The 23594-nt window shown below is 30.6% G+C and overlaps 1 protein-coding gene and 2 pseudogenes across 2 annotated transcripts; all 3 read left to right on the forward strand.

Annotated features, from left to right (window-relative positions):
- Positions 1–144: 144 nt before the first annotated feature.
- Positions 145–19699, forward strand: LOC125827481 (12-oxophytodienoate reductase 1). 2 transcript variants are annotated; one of them, XM_049506791.1, is made up of 2 exons: positions 145–547; positions 18930–19699. In XM_049506791.1, exons 1-2 carry the CDS (start codon positions 187–189, stop codon positions 19697–19699), a joined length of 1131 nt encoding a protein of 376 aa, XP_049362748.1. In that variant the 5' UTR covers positions 145–186. The 2 variants fall into 2 exon arrangements, with proteins under 2 accessions (XP_049362748.1, XP_049362749.1); XM_049506792.1 differs by lacking the exon at positions 145–547 and adding an exon at positions 18230–18506.
- LOC125827342 (12-oxophytodienoate reductase 1-like) lies at positions 3871–5298 on the forward strand (annotated as a pseudogene).
- LOC125827483 (12-oxophytodienoate reductase 1-like) lies at positions 13941–15328 on the forward strand (annotated as a pseudogene).
- Positions 19700–23594: the final 3895 nt, after the last annotated feature.

Consider the following 23594-nt stretch of genomic DNA (forward strand, 5'->3'; position numbering starts at 1 on the left):
TTAGAAAAACAAGCTTTTTAAAAAATTATTGTCTTGAATACCACGCCTGATATAAAATATCATCGGTTGGCTCGGATACCATACGCCTTGGTACAAGTTATCATTTGGTTGGCTTGTGTCCATTATTCACCAATTTCTCCTTTGTTATAAATATATCCATAATCATTTACAAGAAAGCTTACACCAATGGAAAATAAAGTTGTTGTAGAGAAAGAAGTAGACATGATCCCTCTAATGACCCCTTATAAAATGGGAAACTTTGAGTTATCTCATAGAGTTGTATTGGCACCATTAACAAGGCAAAGATCTTATGGTAATATTCCTCAATCACATGCTATACTTTATTACTCACAAAGAAGTACAAAAGGTGGTCTTCTAATAGGAGAGGCCACAGTAATTTCTGAAACTGGCATAGGGTATAAAGATGTACCTGGTATATGGACAAAAGAGCAAGTGGAGGCTTGGAAACCAATTGTAAATGCAGTTCATGCTAAAGGAGGAATCTTCTTTTGTCAAATTTGGCATGTTGGTAGAGTTTCCAACAAAGGTATAACTCTAACTCTGACTATTTCAGAAAATAATTGTTATTTGAGTGACCATTTGATAGACCAACCCTTCTCTACTGACTCCTTTCTATAGATTTGAATTGAGAAAAAGGGTGATTTTTTTAGACAATAAATATTAATTGATAAATCAACCCTACTCAATTGACTCCATTCTATTGATTTTGAAATCGAGAAGAAGGGTGACTTTCTGAAATAACAATTAATTAACTAATCTCTTTCTATGAATTTTGATGATAAAAAAGAGATGATTTTGTGAGATAATAACTACTCCCACTGTCCCAATTTATGTGAGGTAGTTTGACTCGACACGAAGTTTAAGAAAGAAAGAAAGACTTTTAAAACTTGTGATCCGAAATGAATGATAGAAATTTGTGTGACTGAAAATCATTTTATTAAAAGTAAAATAAATATTTTATAGATAAATTGTTACTTAATATAGAAATGTGTCATTCTTTTTTAAACTGACTAAAAAGAAAAGTAAGTCGTATAAATTGGAACAAAGGGAGTATTAATTAATAAATCAACCTTTGTTAACGGACTCTCTTGTATGGATTTTGAGATCGAAAAAGAAGAGTGACTTTCAAAAATAATACTAACCATTAGTTCATAATTCAATCCTTGTGCAGATTTTCAGCCCAATGGACAGGATCCTGTCTCTTGCACAGACAAGTTACTAATACCTCAAATTCCTTATGATGGCCTAGATGAACACTTTACACCACCACGACGGTTGACAACAAATGAAATTCCTCAATTTGTTAACGAATTTTGACTTGCTGCTAGAAATGCAATTGAAGCTGGATTTGATGGGGTTGAGATCCACGGAGCTAATGGTTTTCTAATTGATCAATTTATGAAAGATCAAATCAATGATCGAAATGATAAATACGGAGGATCCTTAGAGAATCGTTGTAGATTTGCACTAGAAATAGTTGAAGCAGTTGCAAATGAGATAGGATCTGACCGAGTTGGTATAAGGATTTCCCCATTTACAAATTTATATGAATCAGGAGACACCAACCCCAGTGCATTGGGACTTTACATGGTGGAATCGTTGAACAAGTATGACATCGCATATTGCCACGTAGTTGAGCCTATGATGAAATCAATTGAATGTGATGAAAGCCTTGTACCTTTGAGGAAGGCATTTAAAGGTACTTTTATAGTAGCTGGTGGTTACGATAGAGAAGATGGAAACAGGGCTGTGATTGAAGATCGAGCTGATCTTGTCGCGTATGGACGTTTATTCATATCTAATCCAGATTTACCAAAGCGATTTGAGCTAAATGCTCCTCTTAACAAGTATATTAGAGAAACATTTTATACGTCAGATCCTATTGTTGGCTATACTGATTATCCAATTCTAGAAACCATGACATGATTGGATTCCTTGGTAACTAATGATCAGAAACTACATTGTAATGAATCTATCAAGTTTTATTGAAGAAATATAATTTCAGTTTCTTTTCATTATGCCTCAAGTTAAAATATGGTTATCAATTGTCTTTGAAGATATTTGCTATCGTAAAATTTCAAATTCTACATATGTAGGTTCATTTGTGAAATTTAAATGTTAATTTACTTCCCCTATCTTATAATTTACTTTCTTAACGAATTAAATGTGAATTTTAATCATATATCTTTAAACATTTGGAGTTCAAATAGTGGATTTTGATGGGGAAATTTCAAATTATGGTTGGAAGCAGGGAAGATCAAGGCTCACTCACCCTTGTTGTAGTTGTTGTAAATTTTGATTTTGATGATTGACAAACCAGATGAACGGATCTAATATCTCCAATGCTTTCACATAAAGTCAAATATTACCGTTGTAATTTGTAAAGCATATCATTTTGCGCATTGCGGTGGGGCAGTGTTCACTAGGTTCTTATGTATTACAGTATTTATTTTAGAGTCTGTATCAACTAGAGGTAGTTAGTTGGTTAAAGAACGTGCGCAATAGAGTTTTTGCAAAAAGTCTTGTAATAGAGTAGATACTAAGGTAAAAGTCTTACAAAAGAATTATCTCAATGTATTTATTTTTAAGTAAAATGATTATTTGTTTCAATTATATATTTCTGTTTTGGGGAATCCAAATCTAAATAACTTAGTTAATTCTATTTATTTTAGCTAAATAAAAGAAAGATTTAATCAAAGTAATGAAACTCAAATAATGTATTTTTATAAAAAGAAAAAATTAGTGTGTTTTTTTATAATGCACTATTTATTTCAAATATGCATTATTCTTCTTCGGATCAAATTGTAAAATATTTGTTTGAAAATTTATTTTTTCTTTATATCTTTTTAAGATACAATGATTATTTGTTCTAAGAGTGTATTTCTTCTTTTCCTGGCAAATATGTAAAAAGAACTTAATTAAAATAACATTATCTTTTAGTCAAATATAAAAATACAATCAAAATATTTATTCTAGACTTTTTATAATAAATTTAGCCAGAAAATAACTGATTGAGAAGGTAAAAATATTTATTTTATTCTTTAAAGACGTCACATGAATAAAGTATCAGCAAAACAGCACATGTAACACATTTTCGTTAGGTGCCAGCATTTAAAGGGGATCATATACACTTTCAGCTTCTCTCTTGTCATTTTGTGAGAAATAATAGCAAAGCAATCAATATTTGTGGCATCGGATTCCAATCAACTTATTTGTTCTAATTTATTTCTAGCATTTTACATCCACATTAATGTATCACTCATTCATTACCACAAAATGCCATATCACATCTTTTAAAGAGAGAATAATTGAAAATTCAGCGATCAATTATTAGTTTCATTTTTAAATTATTGTCAAATTTAAAAATATCTTTTAACTTGACTAACTATATTTAAATACACTCATAATCTTGCAATATGAGTTAAATACATCCTTAAATTCTTGTAAAAGTTATTTTCAATACTTCTCTCATTTTTTTATTAAGATAGAGTCTCGTGCTTTTAAAAAAGTTTGAGACCACTTGTTATGTCACGTGACAGATCAAGGATGTATCTAAGTTTAGTTAGAGGTGATTTCAATATTTTTTTTATTATTATTTACGCATGTTTGATTCGTTAAAATATTTGAAAAATATTTTTTTTTTCACTACTCATTGAAAGTGACTTCCCTAGTAAAAATAATGTAAATAAATTTTATAAGTGACAATTTAAGTTCATCACACAACATTCCTAATCTCAAGCTAGCAGTGTCTAGTATTCACCAAATTTATCCTTAGTTATAAACGTATCCATAATCATTACAAGCTGATTATAACAAGAAAGTTTACACCACTAACAAAAGCAAGAATTCATGGAAAATAAAGTTGTTGAAGAGAAACAACACATGAATATCCCTCTAATGATCCCTTATAAAATGGGAAACTTTCATTTATCACATAGAGTTGTATTGGCATCATTATCAAGGCAAAGATCTTATGGCAATGTTTTTTTTCAACTACATGCTATACTTTATTACTCACAAAGAACTACAAAAGGTGGCCTTCTAATAGGAGAGGCCACAGTAATTTCTGAAACTGGCATAGGGTATAAAGAAGTACCTGGTGTATGGACAAAGGAGCAAGTAGAGGCTTGGAAACCAATTATAAATGAAGTTCATGCAAAAGGAGGAATTTTCTTTTCCCAAATTTGGCATGTTGGTAGAGTTTCCAGCAAAGGTAAATGACTTTTCTCTCATTATTTTAGACATTTTTTATCAAGTCATATTTGATGCTTTGAGTAAAATATATGTATCACTATAAATGTATCTTTTGTGGAACTTAGCTAGAGCTAATTTCTCAAATGATCACTCAGCTGACTCCTTTCTATAGATTTTGGAATCGACAAGTAGGGTGACTTTTTGAGATGATAATTTTTAGTTGATAAAACAACCCTTCTTAACTGACTCCTTTCCTATAGATTTTGGAATCGAAAAGAAGATTGACTTTGTGAGATAATAATTATTAGTAGTTTATAAATCAACCTTTCTTAACTGACTCATTTCTACATATTTTGGAATTGAGAAAAAATGTGACTTTCTAATGAAATAATAACTACTAGTTGATAAATCAACCTTTCTTAACTGACTCCTTTCTACGGCTTAGGGTGACTTTTCTGAGATAACAACTATAAATTGATAAATCAACCCTTCTTAACCGACTCATTTTTACGAACTAGGATGACTTTCTAAGACAACAACTATTAATTGATAAATTTAAAAACTCCTTTCTACAACTTTTGAAATCGAAAAAGAAGGTTGATTTACTCTAAAAAAATAAGAGTAACTATAGTTAGTTGATAATTCAACCCTTTTTAGCTAACTTCCTTTCTATAGATTTTCAGCCCACTGGACAGGATCCTATCTCCTGCACAGACAAACTATTAACACCTCAAATTCATTCCAATGGCGTAGATGTTGCACACTTTACACCACCACGATGGTTGACAACAGATGAAATTCCTCAAATTGTTAACGAATTTCGACTTGCTGCTAGAAATGCAATTGAAGCTGGATTTGATATATGGAGTTGAGATCCACGGAGCTCATGGCTATCTAATTGATCAATTTATGAAAGATCAAATTAATGATCGAAATGATAAATACGAAAGATCCTTAGAGAATCTTTTTGTTAAGCCTTTAGTATGGTTGTCACCCGTCTTTAAAAATACTTACTATCATGAAATTTCAAATTTGTGGACATTGTTGAGGGGTTATGACTATTTTTTCTATGGTATAGATTGAAAAATACTAATATGCATTGGGCCATCCCTCCAATAGTTAGCCCATGACCTTCTATTTTAGTTCAATGAAAATATTGTTAGATGTTAGGTGGTGTTATGTAATATATTCGTGGTAATAAAAAGTTATAACAGCAAAATATCACAAATCATTTAAAAAGAAATGAAAATTTGAATGATGAGAATGTTTGGTGCGTAAGAGGAGAATGGTAGAGTAGCATACACATTATTTAGCGAGTTTTGAAATGTGCGTCATTAACTTTTAAAGATTCTATTTTTTAGCCAACATGGTGGGTTATTATTTTTAAGTGAAGAGTTGAATAATGTGAATGTTTGTTGGTTAAGAGGAGAAGGGCAGAGCAGCAGACACATCATCCATCGAGTTTTGAACGGTCCATTATTGACTTTCAACGATTTTCTTTTAGGTGACATGATGGGTTATCATTTTTAAGAATTTTCATCCTCACCTTTTTATAGTATTTTTTGTGATCTACATACAAGTAATACTTTTGTGAAAAACTACTTAATTAGACAAATATTCTTATCATATTTACTAAATCCCTATATACTTTAAAATAATTGCATATCCCTATCCTCCCCTTTCTCTCGCTTACTCTCTCCCTCTTTCTCTCTCTCCATCCTTTTTTGTTCGGTTATAGTGTGTATTTATGCATATTTTAATTTGATACTAGATTCATGTATCTATGCACAAATACATTGTATATCAATGCATATGTTTGATATCATATATACATATATTTGAATCATATACATGTATTTATGTACAAATACATTTATTATTAGATATCAAATTTATTGACAAAATTGATACACGCGGGGATAATATGCTGAATGAATATAATGCATGTTTGGATAAAATGCACTTGAAGATACATATATTTGAATCAATATTTTTTGATAGAAAATGTAATAAAAAAACTATTATTTACAAGTAATTATCACGAGTAATAGTGTGATTTGTGTTGTTTCAACTACTTTTATACCCTTAGAGAAATAATAAGAATGAAAAGTCAACTATACATCGTTAATTTATCCTTTTACTAGATATTGGGTGCCCGCACCAGCGCGGGCTTTGCGTATATTTTTTTTGTCTCAATTTATGTAACACAAATGGAATTTGAAGAGTCAACTAAATTTTTTGTATGTGTTTTTTTAAAAATTTTAAATTGTTAATTTATAGTGATTTATAGTACCTTTTATGACATTTTCAAATAATATATATTACTCCTTCTGTTCCATTTTACGCGACACAAGTGATTTTAGGAAAGTCGACTAAATTTCTTATATGATTCTCACATATTTTTAGTTGTTATTTTACTCTGATTCCTAGTACTTTTTACATTAATTTCAAACAATATATGTTACTTTTTTTGTTTCGATATGGAATTAGAGAGTCAATCAAACTTTCTATATGGTTTTTAACTTCTTCTTTTTTTAAAAAAAATATCTTAAATTGTTACTTTGTGATTTTAAGCTCTTTTTTTGGTAATAAATGCAATTGTCAAATATATAACAAATAAAAAAGAAGAAAAAGAAGAAGAAAGTACTAAAGTTTTCAAATAATTATATTTCTATATTAAAATGTTCACATCTTTAAAACTCCACTTATACGCACAAATTAATACAAGGAAGACAAAAGAATTTTTAAAAATATATTTGTGGAAGCTCTTTCTAACAATTGCATCTATATATTTCATTTTTAAAATATGATTTCCTCCGTTTCGATTTATATGAACTTGTTTTTTATTTCATTTTTAAAAGATAATAACCTTTAAATTTTAATTTTTTTTTGTATAGCATATTTAAGATCACAAAATTAAAAAATATTTTAATATATTTGATATATACCACAAAAGTTAAATGTACATATAAATTTTAATTTTAATTGATTTCCACCAAATATTATACTTGATATATAATTATTAAGAGCTAAATGTAATTATAATTTATTTACTTTCATGTAAAAGAGATGTATCATTTCTGAACATATCCACTGGCTTAAGAGAAGAGTGAGACTCTAATTAATGGGGAGAGCGATTTTAAAAATTTAAATTTACAGAAAGAATAAATTAATTTGGAATTTCTTATGCAAATTATGTGGGTTATTAATATTTGTATTGGTTGAGAGAGAGATTTTTTCAGTTCCTAATTATTGTAATTTATAGTATTTTTTATATATATTTGAGGTTATTAGTTTGTTGTGATTTATAGTACTTTTTACCCATCATTTTTAAATAATATATGTTATTCATGTTCTAATTCACGTGAATAATCATAAATATTTTTAGTTGTTAATTTATTGTGAATTCTATAACTTTTGAGTCATTTTCAAATAATATATGATACTTCTTTTATTTTAATTAGCCAACCAAATTTCCAATATGATTTAAAAATATTTTCAGTTGCTAATTATTGTAATTTATAGTATTTCTTATGTAATTTTTAATAATACATTTTATTCTATTTATTTAAATTCATGTGACAATGATAGAATTTTAAAAATCGACTAAATCTTTTTAGAAAATTTAATTTCTTTCTACTATATTTTGTAGCTAAAATATAATAAATGAAGTAATTAAATTTCAAAATGTTAAATTTTCAAGGAAGAAATAAAGTGGGAAAAAATAAAAAAGAAACTGTGAGGAACAAATAAAGAAGGAAATGAGAATTGTTAATGGGCAATTGGATAACAAAAAGAAAATTTGAAAAACGTGAAATAGGCAGAAACAAGGGCCCACATTTTTCGGCTTGTGGTAAAGCCAAAGGAAAAGATGGGTGGACTTTTAAGCTGACCTACGTGGCGGTTTTTCATTCGACTTTTAAGTTGACTTACGTGGCGGTTTTTCATTGTTTTCGTTGGATTGAGGAACTCTCACTTATTTAGAATGACTAGAAAGGCATGGCCCTTGCTTAGCACGGGCCCAACATAGTAAGCCTGTGGTAAACAAAGTATTGTTCGAACTTATTTCAACCATAAAAGCCACAATTTTCAATGAAGCAACTTATTCAAGTTATGAATGATTTGGTTAAAGGGATGATCTAGTAAGTTATAAACAAAAGAAATTCAAATGAAAAGAAGTATTCTAGCAATTGCAATCTGTCCTGGAAACATCAGCTCTTCAACTCCTTCTTTGCACATATCTCCTTTTCAATGCCTGGACATTACTATTTGTCGTTTCCTGTAAATTATTGAAAAGGAACATATCAAAAATAGTTGGGCCAAGCTCCTATTAACATATCAAAAATAGTTGAAGTTAAAATGTAAGTAGGCAATTTTATTGAAGAATCATCTCTGTACCAAGATGATGTTGGCTGCGTTGGGGTGTCAATAGTGGGATTTTCAAGAAGATTATATCTTGTAGAATCTGTTTGCAGACAGCGAGATAGCAACAATGCCTCCCAAATACAAAACAAACTTCAAATGCTTACTTTACTGTAAACTTAAAATTTGAAAATAGGAAAGACGCAACAAAAGAAATACCAAAGAAGTATAACTAAAAATAAGTGAGATTTACAAATACCAGGATCGGGTAGATGGGATAGATAAAAAGATGCTGGGAGATGTGAGGCAACTTTTTATTCCTTCTTTTGATAAATTTCCACATAAACAATGTCTACCAATAATTAAACTCCAGCTAGTGCAACTGATGCTATTGCATCTATTATTTTATCTAATGAACCTTATAAGACACTTATAAAAAAATATTTGACACGCTTAGTTGGTGCAGTACTTTCCATCAACAGATTGATTTGAGAGCAAAAAGGGATAATGGAGATATCAACACAAAAGAAAGAGAAGGAAAGAGTAATCCACATTTGCTGCAAGCTAGGAAAAACATGAATGACCAAATATGTTAATAATCTGCAAGTACCTGTTAAGATAAGGTGCTTCATGTATAATTACTTCAAATATGAAAATGGGTAGACTATCTACATCAAGCCCCTTGAGGTGTGAACTTTTTTCATGCCAACTGTGAATTCCTTAATATATATAAACTTGAGCTACTAATCGGTATAACAGAAAAAAATTGAGAAGAAGCAAAGACCACCCAAAATAATGTATAGAAAGAGAGAACCAACAACAATATTGACTTACTTTCCCTCTGTTCCTCTGATGCAAGATCTTCCATGATTTGTTGCATGTCACAGCAAATCCATGAAACAATAATACCATATTCGTTACATGAATATACAACTTTCTTTTTCGAGCTCTGCTAACAATAATACCATATATATATATAACACTTGAGCTACTAACCCGTATAACAGAACAAATTGAGAAGAAGCAAAGATCACCCAGAGTAATGTATAAAAAGAGAGAACCAACAACAATACTGACTTACTTTCTCTTTAACCTCCAATGCAACATCTTCCATGATTTGTTGTGTTCACAGCCAATCCATGAAATAAAAATGTCATATTCGTTACATGCAGGTACGACTTTCTTTTTCGAATCCTGCTAACAATAATACCATATAAAATACTTGAGCTACTAATCCATATAGTAGATCTTCCATGATTTGTTTATCTGCATAAAATAAGTATTCATGGATAAAATTGGATTTAGAAATAGAAGATCCATGACAACAGCCACCACATTGTGCCAAGAAAGAAGTACACTGACAATCCATAAATTATACGTATTCAATAATATTTACAAATAAATAGAGCTTAAACTCAATATAAACAGTTCTACAATCTTTATAATGCCATTTTGTATCATATCAATTTCACCTCTAATCACAACTGAACTTTATTGGTTTAATTAATAACATTAGTTAGTGAGCATACAATAACTGAAATTGAAAAAGAAGAATGTGTGAATAAAAGCCGCCTCACAGTTTCTAATTAAGGAGTAGTTAAAATCTAAAAAAGATATGCATAGAAAACAGACAAAAGAATTCTATAGGCCAAGAATTTACAGTTGTAAAATCATGAAAAGAGGAAGCAAATTCCAACAATGTCAGCAGAAATCTTGTAATACGAACAATTTGTTTGTGCATTTTTCCTGTTTCAAGAAATCACCAGAGAACAATTGAAATGACGGGTGCATTACTCTAATGTCAGAGAATTCACATAAGCGTAACAAGATTATTGTAAAATCTTTACATGAGTTATCAAGGGACATGCCATGTTCCTTTATCTGACACAGAAATGTAGGACTTTTCACAGTCGATGATACCTTCTTTATTCTTTGGAGGTGTGTTGGTGTCTTCTCGAATTTCCACTTCCACATATGAAGTGAAACTCGAAGATCAATTGAAATGGAGAACAATAAAATTTCAGAACTTGGTGCTTGAAATCTAAGTCGATGTTTCAACATTTTCTAACTACATATAAGAACAAAGGAATTATATTACTCTCTAGAATAAAGAATAAAGTATTTTATAAATGCACTAAAGGAGAAGATACAAGGATAACTATTAAAGCTATAATGTCTCTAAAAAATTCCTAATAGTATTTTTTAAGAAGTAAAATTTCATTGCTCACCTAACAATAGTCACAATACAGTCAAGTAACTTCAATTCCACCAATTCCTCGCTTGTTTATTCCTACTGAAGTTGGAAACATCCTTAGGTGCATTTGAAGAATTTTTCATAGTGAGAAAGAGACCTTTACGCTCTTCTTTTTATTACTTTCCTTCCAATTCAACACATCTTCTAAAAGTATTAGTTATAAGAGAGAAAGAGAAAGGAAAAACATATTTACATTAAGATACTTGGTACTGTAGAAAACCATTTGATTAATGGCTTAAACTGAATAACACTGTCAATTTACCAGTGGGATATCACATCGACAACATTTATTTTATTTTTGTAAGTATTACATAGACAATATTCACAACATTTTTTCTTATAAAGTAATAAATTTTGTATTGATAATTGAGGCAGAAAACAACCATATACACATGTTAATAACACAAACTGAATTCACCTTAAATGTAACATCCCTAGAGGGTAATAGAGCATATTTTACTCCCTTCATTTCAATTTATTTGTATCACTTTTCTTTTTAGTACGTTTAAAAGAATGTCTCTTTACTTTTTTAGCAACTCTTTATTTCTAACTTTTCACATGACATGTTAAAGATCTCAAGTTCAAAAGGGCATTTTGGCACATCCTATATATTTTTAGTTTAAGACCATAAAACTCAAGAGCCTTTATTACTTGTAAAAAAATACATAAAACATGAATTTCTCCTTTAACATATAACATGCATATAAGAGATTATTCTCATAAAACATCAGCTTCCAAAATATACCTACTAAATAATAAAGAACTTTTAAATTCAAAAATAATTATCAAGATTAGCATATTAAACAAAAACCATAACAAAATTCTGAAAATTGGAAGCAGAGAAGAGCAAGTATTATCATACCAAAGATTTTGGAAGTTGTTCCTAGTCGAAGTAAATAGCAAAGAATGATGAACGGAGATTGCCATATGTGTATCTCCTCTAAGTAGCAAATAGAACATGTTGAAAGAAGCCTTAAGTATATTTGCAATTAGCAAGTAGTACTTGCTTAATGAGTGCCCAAATAAAATACAACTTACATTACTTTTGGTACAAGTATTTACCTTTAATTTTAATTTCTCAATATAGAAAAGAATGGACATAAATTCAAATTTTTTTTACAGCCATGAACTCTTTCAGTGCTTTAATCCCATAATCCTTTTTAGTGTTGTTTGAGTAAACCTAAAACCTTCCTCAACCTAGATACCCAGTTCTCTTCAAAGTTTGATCCAAAGATCAAAGAAAAATAGCAATGGACGTAAAACCTAAACAATATACTACAACATAAAAATATATATTGTAAGAGATTGATATATACTTGTAAGTGCTTTTACTAAATTATCTTTTGCCTCTCTAATTAAGCTCAGTTTTCAATTTTCCAAGATCTGCAGCCATGCCTAAAAGCATCAAAGCAAAAAGATACTTAATTAGTAAGATTTAACATGAACATGGGCACCAGGAAAAATTGATGCTTTTTAAAAAAAATAAGAGTTCAATTCAATCCCAAATAGAAAATACCCTTCAAAGGCGGATACTTTTTAGAATGTAGTATTTTCAATTTTACCCTGGAATTGAAGGGTTTCTTGAGCTTGGAGGTTGGTTGAATCCAAAGATTTTCGAAAAGAGATGGCGCCTGCATCTATACTCTGTTGTTGAATTTGTAAATCCCTATTACATGTAAACCTAAGTTGCTCCATTTTGTTTAGTCTAACATTTAGAGTTTACAAATGAAAAGTTTGGTACTTGTCAAAATGGTATAGATACATGAAAAAAGAAAAAGAAAAGGAAAGACCAAGAAATCTACCTCATACCCAGTTGAATTTTGAGGTCTTTGTTGGTATGTGGCAGAAGAATTTTTTTGTTGTACTCTCTTATAATATGACTCATCAATGCAAAATTGAGACGGGTCTACACTTCTGGGCATAGGAGATGAAGAAGAAGTGGATTCAAAATAGGAATTTTGTGCATGCAACATACCTACATCCACATAACTATGAAGGAGCAAAAATTGAAAGCAATATCAAAACAATCGAACATAAAATCAACAAAACAGGACAAAGTTTAACCTAAAATCCTGGAAGAAGATGATGAAAAAGCAAAGAAAAACAATGAGAGCAAAAAAGCAAAGTGAAAGAGAAAAAATAGAACAACAAACAGGAGAAGAGAAAAATGGAAGTTCACCTAGAAGGAGAGAGATTGCAGGGGAGGGAGATAGAACTGTAGATGCTTTGGCATACGCATAGTTTTGCTAGAAAAAAAAATATACACGTGTTAAACAAATAGGCACACAAAAGATAAAGTAATCAATACCCAATGAAAAAGGTACACATTCATAGTACCACTCAAATAACTTTGTGTACAATCCTCAATTGCAGTGTTAGTCCTATTGTTGTTGGCTTATAAATAAGGGTAATATATAAGGGAAAAATAAAAAATGCTTTTGATATTATAGTATAACTTGAACTGCTTTTGGTATCACTTCTTAAAGTTGTGTTAGTCCCAACCCAAGTCTCACTTCTAAATAAGAGTAATAATATGTTACTTCAAAAATTGAACCACCATAAGTCAATACTTGTCCAATTCAATCAAGCTATTTGCTCTAATTTATTTCTATCAAACATTTTACGTCCACATTATTTTCCACTCTTATTCATTACCATAAATACCTTATCATCTTTTCTGTATAAAATAGAGACATTTGTGTGTTTGGTACGCAAAATATTTTCGAGAATTATATTTTTCAATTTTTGCATCTCTGGTTAGTTAAATTATTTTCTCTATGAAAATAAATTCCTCAGAAATAAGAAAAATAATTTCTCTATTAAAGTAAAAAAAAACAAATAAGTTTATAAGTGACAATTCAAGTTTATTGTCTTCTTCATACCAGTGTTGAACCCTCACTGCCCACCCCATCCCGCCAACAAATTCATTGAGATAATATATATATTTTTACTTTATATTTTGACACTCCTTAATAAAATTTCTGACTTCGCCATTGTTCATATGGTGGATGGAGAAAGAAAAAGGTAGTCTCTTATACACCAATTTCTCCTTTGTTATCTATAAATATATCCATAATCATTTTAAAGATTATACTATGACCAAAATAAAATGGAAAATAAAGTTGTTGAAGAGAAAGAAGTAGACATGATCACTTTAATCACCCCTTATAAGATGGGAAACTTTCTTTTATGTTATAGAGTTGTATTGGCACCATTAATTAGGCAAAGATCTTATGGTAATATTCCTCAATCACATGCTATACTTTATTATTCACAAAGAACTACAAAAGGTGGTCTTCTAATAGGAGAGGCCACAGTAATTTCTGAAAGTGGCATAGGGTATAAAGATGTACATGGTATATGGACAAAAGAGCAAGTGGAGGCTTGGAAACCAATTGTTAATGCAATTCATGCTAAAGGAGGAATCTTCTTCTTTTCCCAAATTTGGCATGCTGGTAGAGGTTCCAACAAAGGTATAACTCTAACTCTGACTATTTCGAAAAATAACTGTTATTTGAGTGACCATTTAATAGATTAATCCTTCTTTACTGACTCCTTTCTATAGATTTTTGAATTGAGAAAAAGGATGATTTTTTGAGACAATAAATGTTAATTGATAAATCAACCCTATTCAACTGACTCCTTTCTATTGATTTTGAAATCGAGAAGAAGAGTGACTTTCTGAAATAACAATTAACTGACCCCTTTCTATGAATTTCGAACGATAAAAAAGAGATGATGATTTTGTGAGATAATAACTATTAATTGATAAATCAACATTTGTTAACGTGGATTTTGAAATCGAGAAGAAGGGTGACTTTTAAAAATAATACTAACCATTAGTTCATCATAATTCAATCCTTGTGCAGATTTTCAGCCCAATGAACAGGATCCTGTCTCTTGCACAGACAAGTTACTGATACCTCAAATTCGTCCAGATGGCCTAGATGATGAACACTTTACATCGCCACGACGGTTGACAACAAATGAAATTCCTCAATTCGTTAATGAATTTCGACTTGCTGCTAAAAATGCAATTGAAGCTGGATTTGATGGAGTTGAGATCCACAAAGCTAATGGTTATCTAATCGATCAATTTGTGAAAGATCAAATCAATGATCGAAATGATAAATACGGAGGATCCTAGAGAATCGTTGTAAATTTGCACTACAAATAGTCGAAGCAGTTGTAAATGAGATAGGATCTGACCGAGTTGGTATAAGGATTTCCCCATTTGCAAATTTATATGAATCAGGAGACACCAACCCCAGTGCTTTAGGACTTTACATGGTTACGATAGAGAAGATGGAAACAGAGCTGTGATTGAAGATGGAGCTGATCTTATTGCGTATGGACGTTTATTCTTATCTAATCCAGATTTACCAAAGCGATTTGAGATAAATGCTCCTCTTAACAAGTATAATAAAGAGACATTTTATACGTCAGATCCTATTGTTGGCTATACTGATTATCCAATTCTAGAAACCACGACATGATTGTAATGATCAGAAACTACATTGTAATGAATCTATTCAAGTTTCATTGAAGAAATATAATTTCAGTTTCTTTTCGTTATGCCTCAAGTAAAAATATTGTTATCAACTGTCTTTGAAAATATTTGCTATCGTGAAATTTCTAATTCTACATATGTAGGTTCATTTGTGAAATTTAAATGTTAATTTACTTCCCCTATCTTATAATTTACTTTCTTAATGTGAATTTTAATTATATATCTTTAAACATTTGGGGTTCAAATAGTGGATTTTGATGGGAAAATTTCAAATTATGGTTGGAAGCAAGGAATATCGTGATTGACAAACCAGATAAACGGATCTAATATCTCCAATGCGCTCACACAAAGTCAAATATTATAGTTGTAAAGCATATCATTTTGCACATTGCGGTAGGGCAGTGTAGCAATAGGACCACAATGTCCTTTTTACCTTCTCGGCCAATGAAAAGAGTTTAAGGTTTTACCCTTTGTATCGCTCATCTATGAGGACTAACAAAGAGCAAAACCTAACTTTATTTTAGAGTCCGTATCAACTAGAGGTAGTTGGTTAAAGAACGTGGGTGATAGAGTTTTTGCAAAAAGTCTTGTAATAGAGTAGCTACTAAGGTAAAAGTCTTACAAAAGAATTATCTCAATTTATTTATTTTAAGTAAAATGATTATTTATTTCAATTATATATTTCTGTTCTGGGGAATCCAAATCTAAATAACTTAGTTAATTCTATTTATTTTAGCTACATAAAAAGAAAGATTTAACCAAAGTAATGAAACTCAAATAATGTATTTTTATAAAAAGAAAAAATTAGTGTTTTTTTTATAATGCACTATTTATTTCAACTATGCATTATTCTTCTTCGGATCAAATTGTAAAACATTTGTTTGAAAATTTATTTTTTCTTTATATCTTTTTTAGATACAATGATTATTTGTTCTAAGCGTGTATTTCTTCTTTTCTTGGCAAATATGTAAAAAGAACTTAATTAGAATAACATTATCTTTTAGTCAAATATAAAAATATAATCAAAATATTTATTCTAGACTTTTTATAATAAATTTAGCCAGAAAAAAACTGATTGAGAAGGTAAAAATATTTATTTTATTCTTTAAAGACGTCACATGAATAAAGTATCTGCAAAACAGCACATTTTCGTTAGCTGCCAGCATTTAAAGGGGATCATATACACTTTGAGCTTCTCTCGTCATTTTGTGAGAAATAATAGCAAAACAATCAATATTTGTGACATCGGATTCCAATCAACTTATTTGTTCTATGAGAAAAGACATAAAGTCACCACTAAAGTTGTTCCGACTTTGCATAAAGATATCTTAATTTTGAAAGTGTCCTGTCACCCCACAAAACTTTTTAATATCTTTATAAATGGGTCATTTTGACCCATTCCCTCGTCTGGGTTGTCGCGCGTGATGCTCACTCCTATAATATTCGTTCAACCCGACCCGACCCGACCCGACCCTATTCTTTTAAAGAAAAGTCTTCTCTGTTCTTTTGTCATTTCTCAACTTTCCCTAAAATCACAAAATATAGAAAATTCTTCTCGTTTTCTCTTGGTGTTGATAATCTCGTTGTTGACGTTTCTTGGTGAAGATTAAGAAGAAATTAAACCATAAAAAACTTCAAATTAACGCTTTCTATCGGAAATTAAAAGATAAAACGAATTCCTACCTTATTGCGCTTGGGGAAGATGATGAATTCGTCAAAGAGAGAGCACCAACGCTAATCTTGCTTTGAAAAAAAAGATGAAATCGTAAATTTAGGGCTACCAACGACTTTTTTCTCTTTAAATTTGGAGAAGATGATGTAAATTAATTAAATACTAATAAAGAAATAAAATAACACGTGACACTTTTAAACTGGTTAATGGCAATGAAGACACTGCATCACGCGCCTCATGTGCGTGGTAACAACCCAGACGAGGAAATGGGTCAAAACGGCTCATTTACAAAGATATTAAAAAGTTTTATGGGGTGATAGGACACTTCCAAAGTTAAGGTGTCCTTATGCAAATACGGGACAACTTCAGTGGTGACTTTATGTCTTTTCTCTTGTTCTAATTTATTTCTAGCATTTTACATCCACATTAATGTATCACTCATTCATTACCACAAAATGCCATCATATCTTTTAAAGAGAGAATAATTGAAAACTCAGCGATGAATTATTAGTTTTATTTTTAAATTATTGTCAAATTTAAAAATATCTTTTAATTTGACTAACTACACTTAAATACACTCCTAATATTTCAATATGAGTTAAATAAACCCTTAAATTCTTGTAAAGTTTAAAGTTATTTTCAACATTTCTCTCGACATTTTATTAAGAGTCTCATGCTTTTAAAAGAGATTGATAGCACTTGCTATGTTACATGACAGACCAGGGGTGTATCTAAGTTTAGTTAGTCGAGTTCAGAGGTGATTTTAATATTTTTATTATTATTATTTACGCATGTTTGATTGGTTAAAATATTTGAAAATTAATTTTTTTTTTCCAGGAAAATAAGCTACTCATTGGAAGTGACTTCCCTAGTAAAAATTAACTAAACAAGTTTTATAAGTGACAATTTAAGTTCATCACATGGCATTCCTAATCTCCAGCTAGTAGTGTCTAGTTCATCACAAGGCATTCCTAATCTCCAGCTAGTAGTGTCTAGTTCATCACATGGCATTCCTAATCTCCAGCTAGCAGTGTCTAGTATTCACCAAATTTATCCTTTGTTATAAATGTATCCATAATCATTACAAGCTGATTAACAAGAAAGTTTGCACCACTAACAAAAGCAAGAATTAATGGAAAATAAAGTTGTTGAAGAGAAACAACACATGAATATTCCTCTAATGACCCCTTATAAAATGGGAAACTTTCATTTATCACATAGAGTTGTATTGGCACCATTATCAAGGCAAAGATCTTATGGTAATATTCCTCAACCACATGCTATACTTTATTACTCACAAAGAAGTACAAACGGTGGGCTTCTAATAGGAGAGGCCACAGTTATTTCTGAGACTGGTAGAATGTGCAATGATACACCTGGTATATGGACAAAGGAGCAAGTAGAGGCTTGGAAACCAATTGTAAATGAAGTTCATGCAAAAGGAGGAATCTTCTTTTCCCAAATTTGGCATGCTGGTAGAGTTTCCAGTAAAGGTAAATAACTTTTCTCCCATGATTTTAGATATTTTATCAAAGTCATATTTGATGCTTTTGAGTGAAATAGATGTATCACTAAAAATGTAACTTTTGTGGAACTTAACTAGAGCTAATTTCTCAAATGATCACTCAACGGACTCTTTTCTATAGATTTTGGAATCGACAAGTAGGATGACTTTTTGAGATGATAATTTTTAGTTGATAAAACAACCATTCTTAACTGACTCCTTTTCTATAGATTTTGGAATAGAAAAGAAGATTGACTTTGTGAGATGATAATTATTAGTAGTTTATAAATCAACCCTTCTTAACTGACTCATTTCTACATGTTTTGGAATCGAGAAAAAATGTGACTTTCTGAAATAATAACTACTAATTAGTTGATGATTCAACCTTTTTTAACTAACTTCCTTTCTACAGATTTTCAGCCCAATGGACAGGATCCTATCTCCTGCACAGACAAACTATTAACACCTCAAATTCGTTCCAATGGCATAGATGTTGCACATTTTACACCACCACGGCGGTTGACAACAGATGAAACTCCTCAAATTGTGAACGAATTTCGACTTGCTGCTAGAAATGCAATTGAAGCTGGATTTGATGGGGTTGAGATCCACGGTGCTCATGGCTATCTCATCGATCAGTTTATGAAAGATCAAGTTAATGATCGAACTGATAAATATGGAGGGTCTTTAGAGAATCGTTGTAGATTTGCACTAGAAATAGTTGAAGCAGTTGCAAATGAGATAGGATCTGACCGAGTTGGTATAAGGATTTCCCCATTTGCAAATTATAATGAATCAGGAGACACCAACCCTAGTGCTTTGGGACTTTACATGGTGGAATCGTTGAACAAGTATGATATAGCGTATTGCCACGTAGTTGAGCCTAGGATGAAAACAACTTGTGAAAAAATTGAATGTGGTGAAAGCCTTGTACCTTTGAGGAAGGCATATAAAGGTACTTTTATAGTAGCTGGTGGTTACGATAGAGAAGATGGAAACAGAGTTGTGGTTGAAGATGGAGCTGATCTTGTTGCGTATGGACGTTTATTCATATCTAATCCAGATTTACCAAAGCGATTTGAGCTAAATGCTCCTCTTAACAAGTATAATAGAGAGACATTTTATACGTCAGATTTTGTTGTTGGCTATACTGATTATCCAATTCTAGAAACCATGACATGATTGGATTCCTTGGTAACTAATGATCAGAAACAACATTGTAATGAATCTATCAAGTTTTATTGAAAAAATAGAATTTCAATTTCTTTTCGTTATGCCTCAAGTAAAAATATGGTTATCAACTGTCTTTGAAAATATTTGCTATCGTGAAATTTCAAATTCTACATATATATGTAGGTTCACTTGTGAAATTTAAATGTTAATTTACTCCCCCTATCTTATAATTTACTTTCTTAACGAAATAAATGTGAATTTTAATCATATATCTTTAAACATTTGGAGTTCAAATAGTGGATTTTGATGGGGAAATTTCAAATTATGGTTGGAAGCAGGGAAGATCAAGGCTCACTCACCCTTATTGTAGTTGTTGTAAATTTTGATTTTGATGAGTGACAAACCAGATAAACGGATCTGATATCTCCAATGCTTTCACATAAAGTCAAATATTACCGTTGTAATTTGTAAAGCATATCATTTTGCACATTGCGGTGGGGTAGTGTTCACTAGGTTCTTATGTATTACAGTATTTATTTTAGAGTCTGTATCAACTAGAAGTAGTTAGTTGGTTAAAGAACGTGGGCAATAGAGTTTTTGCAAAAAGTCTTGTAATAGAGTAGATACTAAGTTAAAAGTCTTACAAAAGAATTATCTCAATTTATTTATTTTTAAGTAAAATGATTATTTGTTTCAATCATATATTTCTGTTTTGGGGAATCCAAATCTAAATAACTTAGTTAATTCTATTTATTTTAGCTAAATAAAAGAAATATTTAACCAAAGTAATGAAACTCAAATAATGTATTTTTATAAAAAGAAAAAATTAGTGTGTTTTTTTATAATGCACTATTTATTTCAACTATGCATTATTCTTCTTCGGATCAAATTGTAAAACATTTGTTTGAAAATTTATTTTTTCTTTATATCTTTTTTAGATACAATGATTATTTGTTCTAAGCGTGTATTTCTTCTTTTCTTGGCAAATATGTAAAAAGAACTTAATTAGAATAACATTATCTTTTAGTCAAATATAAAAATATAATCAAAATATTTATTCTAGACTTTTTATAATAAATTTAGCCAGAAAAAAACTGATTGAGAAGGTAAAAATATTTATTTTATTCTTTAAAGACGTCACATGAATAAAGTATCTGCAAACAGCACATTTTCGTTAGCTGCCAGCATTTAAAGGGGATCATATACACTTTGAGCAAAGCAATCAATACTTGTGACATCGGATTCCAATCAACTTATTTGTTCTAATTTATTTCTTTTTCTAGCATTTTACATCCACATTAATGTATCCTTTTTTAAAAAAATAAATAAATTTGGACCATTTTATTAACAGAGAAGGGCCTAAAATGCCCCTCAAGTATTTAAATTAGTACAAAAATACCCTTTGTCGACCTATCGATCCTAAAATACCACTGACGTCCACCTTTCGGTCCTAAAATAATTTCATGATATCTTCCTATTGACTTATTTTAAATCAACCCCAATTCATTATAACGTAACTCAACTCATAAATGGAAATCCAACTAAAATCCATACTTACCGCGACTGATTGTCCATCTAAAAATATTATTATTTTCATTTATATAAATTTTTCTCTCAATTATCCAAATGTCTTGTTCATTTTCTATTTTATTCCTTTTTTAATCTCTTATTCTTAATTAGGATATCTGGGACTCAAACTTGAAATGAACTCACATATTTATATTCTTTTAATTAGTATTATTGTCAGATGGGATGAGGGTGGGGATACAAGAAATGATTATTTTATTTCTTTTATTTTTAATTTTGGGTACACATAAAAAAAGGTAATATTTGTACATATTTGCTTGATTAAGTCATCTTTTATTGAACTAATTATTTCTATATGAATGCATCATTATTTTCCTCCCTTTTTTCTCTCTTGTTTGTCATAAATTAAAAAAAAATTGTGGACAAGATCCAAATAGAAAAAAAGAAAAAGAAAAGGAAGAGATAGGATGTGAAGGGTCAGGGAGGGAGTAGTTTAGAGAGTAGATGCCTAACCTTTTTATAATTTTAAATTACCATGAAATTCAAAATCAAGTCGATCATGTGAGCTTATATATTAAGTAATTTCAAATTATTTTAACGTAAAAGGGCCTAAAATGCCCTTAAACTATGAGATTCGGTACAATATTACCCTTCATCCACCTAATAAGAGTGATCTGTTAGACATAAGGGTATTTTTGAGCCAAAAGGTGGACGTCAGGGGTATTTTAGGGCCGATAGGTGGATGGAGGGTAATTTTGCATCAATTCAAATACTTGAGGGACATTTTAGGCCCTTCTCTGTTTTATTAATAAAGAAAGTTTGCAAACTCAAAACAAATAAACATAAGAAATAAAAGAGGTCAGCCCATAATCAAAAAGTGAGGTTTCCTAAAAAGTACTCAGCTTTGTAACGATCCTAAAAACGAACTAGTGAAACTAGAGCCTCACATGTGAGTTTGGAGTTGAGAACTTGATGAAATGATGAGAAATGACCGTGACGTCCGGAAACTAGTCATTTGAACTAGTGAGTTGTAAGGGTCAACTTTAAATGGTCATATCTTTTAGCTCAAAATGAATTAGGTGGACCTTTACCTATCCAATTAAAGGTCTTTGAGTCCTCTTTCTAACGCCACCGAGTTTGCCCAATTCCGACCTTGGAGTAAAAAGTTATGCCCGAAATATTGAAGCACTGTCAGGCTGAAGAAAAGGGCGAACTAAGACGGGAAGGGGCAGAATTTTTTTAAGTTAAGCCTTTATGGGTCCTTAGTCCTTTTCCAAAATTGACCCTATGCTATTTTATTCTTTTCCTAGCAACTATAAGACCTTTTTATGACTTAATTCCTTTCATTTAAGTCACTCCTCTTAGAATTAAAAAGAAACTCATCTCCTTTCATATATTTCTCTCTAACTCAAGGAAGAAGAGGAGTTGGAGCTAGGATTGAAGATTTCGAGTGCTTCTTCTTCAATTTTCGTGGGTTTTCAACTTAGAGGTATGGGGATCCTTATCCTTGATTATTCTTTCTTTCAAGGAACCCAATCAAAAGGTTTTCAAGGTTTTTCAAATACACACAAAAACCTATTTCGATTCTAGCATGGGTTCTTGCATAAAAAGGTTTTAAATGATGATTTATATGGTTATTAATGATTATTAATGGTTTTTAGAAAGAAATTCCTATGAACCCATGTCTTCTCAAATTCTCTAAATTTGGCCTAAAGTGGGTGTATTGATTTTGTGTAATTGATGGGCGATTATTGTGTAGATTGTTGTGGACTGTTCATATATGTATTTATCTATGTGGAATTGTTAGTGAATGGAAGGATGTGGGATGTTAGCCTTGAATGGACAAAATTGTGAATTGGTCTTCATGTTGATTATTGGCTTATGCTTAACTTAGCTTGTATAGTTGAATGTTGTTATTATCATTGTTATTGTATTGTTAATTGTTGGAATATGAGGATGATGAAGATAGCCATGGAAAGAGGGTAAGTTGATCAAACTTGATAAATATTGTATAATTGGCATGGAATTGAGTATTGTGGCTTATGGCCTTTAAAAAGGGTGGTAAGATGGATTGATCTCTTAGTAGTAATATAATTGTTATTGGTTGGTTTGATCCACCTTTGGTGGAGGTAGTTATTTGTTGTATTATTGTGAATTGAGGCCATGAAGGGCATTATGTGAATGTTATTATATTGTTGTATTATTATACACATATGAGGCTATATGTAAAGTCCTATCTGAGGCTATATGTAAAGTCCTATATGAAGCTATATGTAAAGTTTTATGTGAAGCTATATGTGAAGGTATGATGTGAATGAGTTTTATGTGAAACTATATGTGAAGGTATGACGTGAATGAGTTTTATGTGGAGCTATAT

Source organism: Solanum verrucosum, unplaced genomic scaffold (assembly GCF_900185275.1).
Source record: "Solanum verrucosum unplaced genomic scaffold, falcon-dt-bn FXZP01000138.1, whole genome shotgun sequence".
Taxonomy (NCBI): Eukaryota; Viridiplantae; Streptophyta; class Magnoliopsida; order Solanales; family Solanaceae; genus Solanum; species Solanum verrucosum.

What these genes read in the sequence shown, in the direction of transcription:
- LOC125827481 (XM_049506791.1), top strand. Translation starts at nt 187, where the DNA reads ATGGAAAATAAAGTTGTTGTAGAGAAAGAAGTAGACATGATCCCTCTA. An exon ending in TGGTAGAGTTTCCAACAAAG is followed by an intron (nt 548 to 18,929) that starts GTATAACTCTAA and finishes TCCTTTCTACAG; the next exon opens with ATTTTCAGCCCAATGGACAG.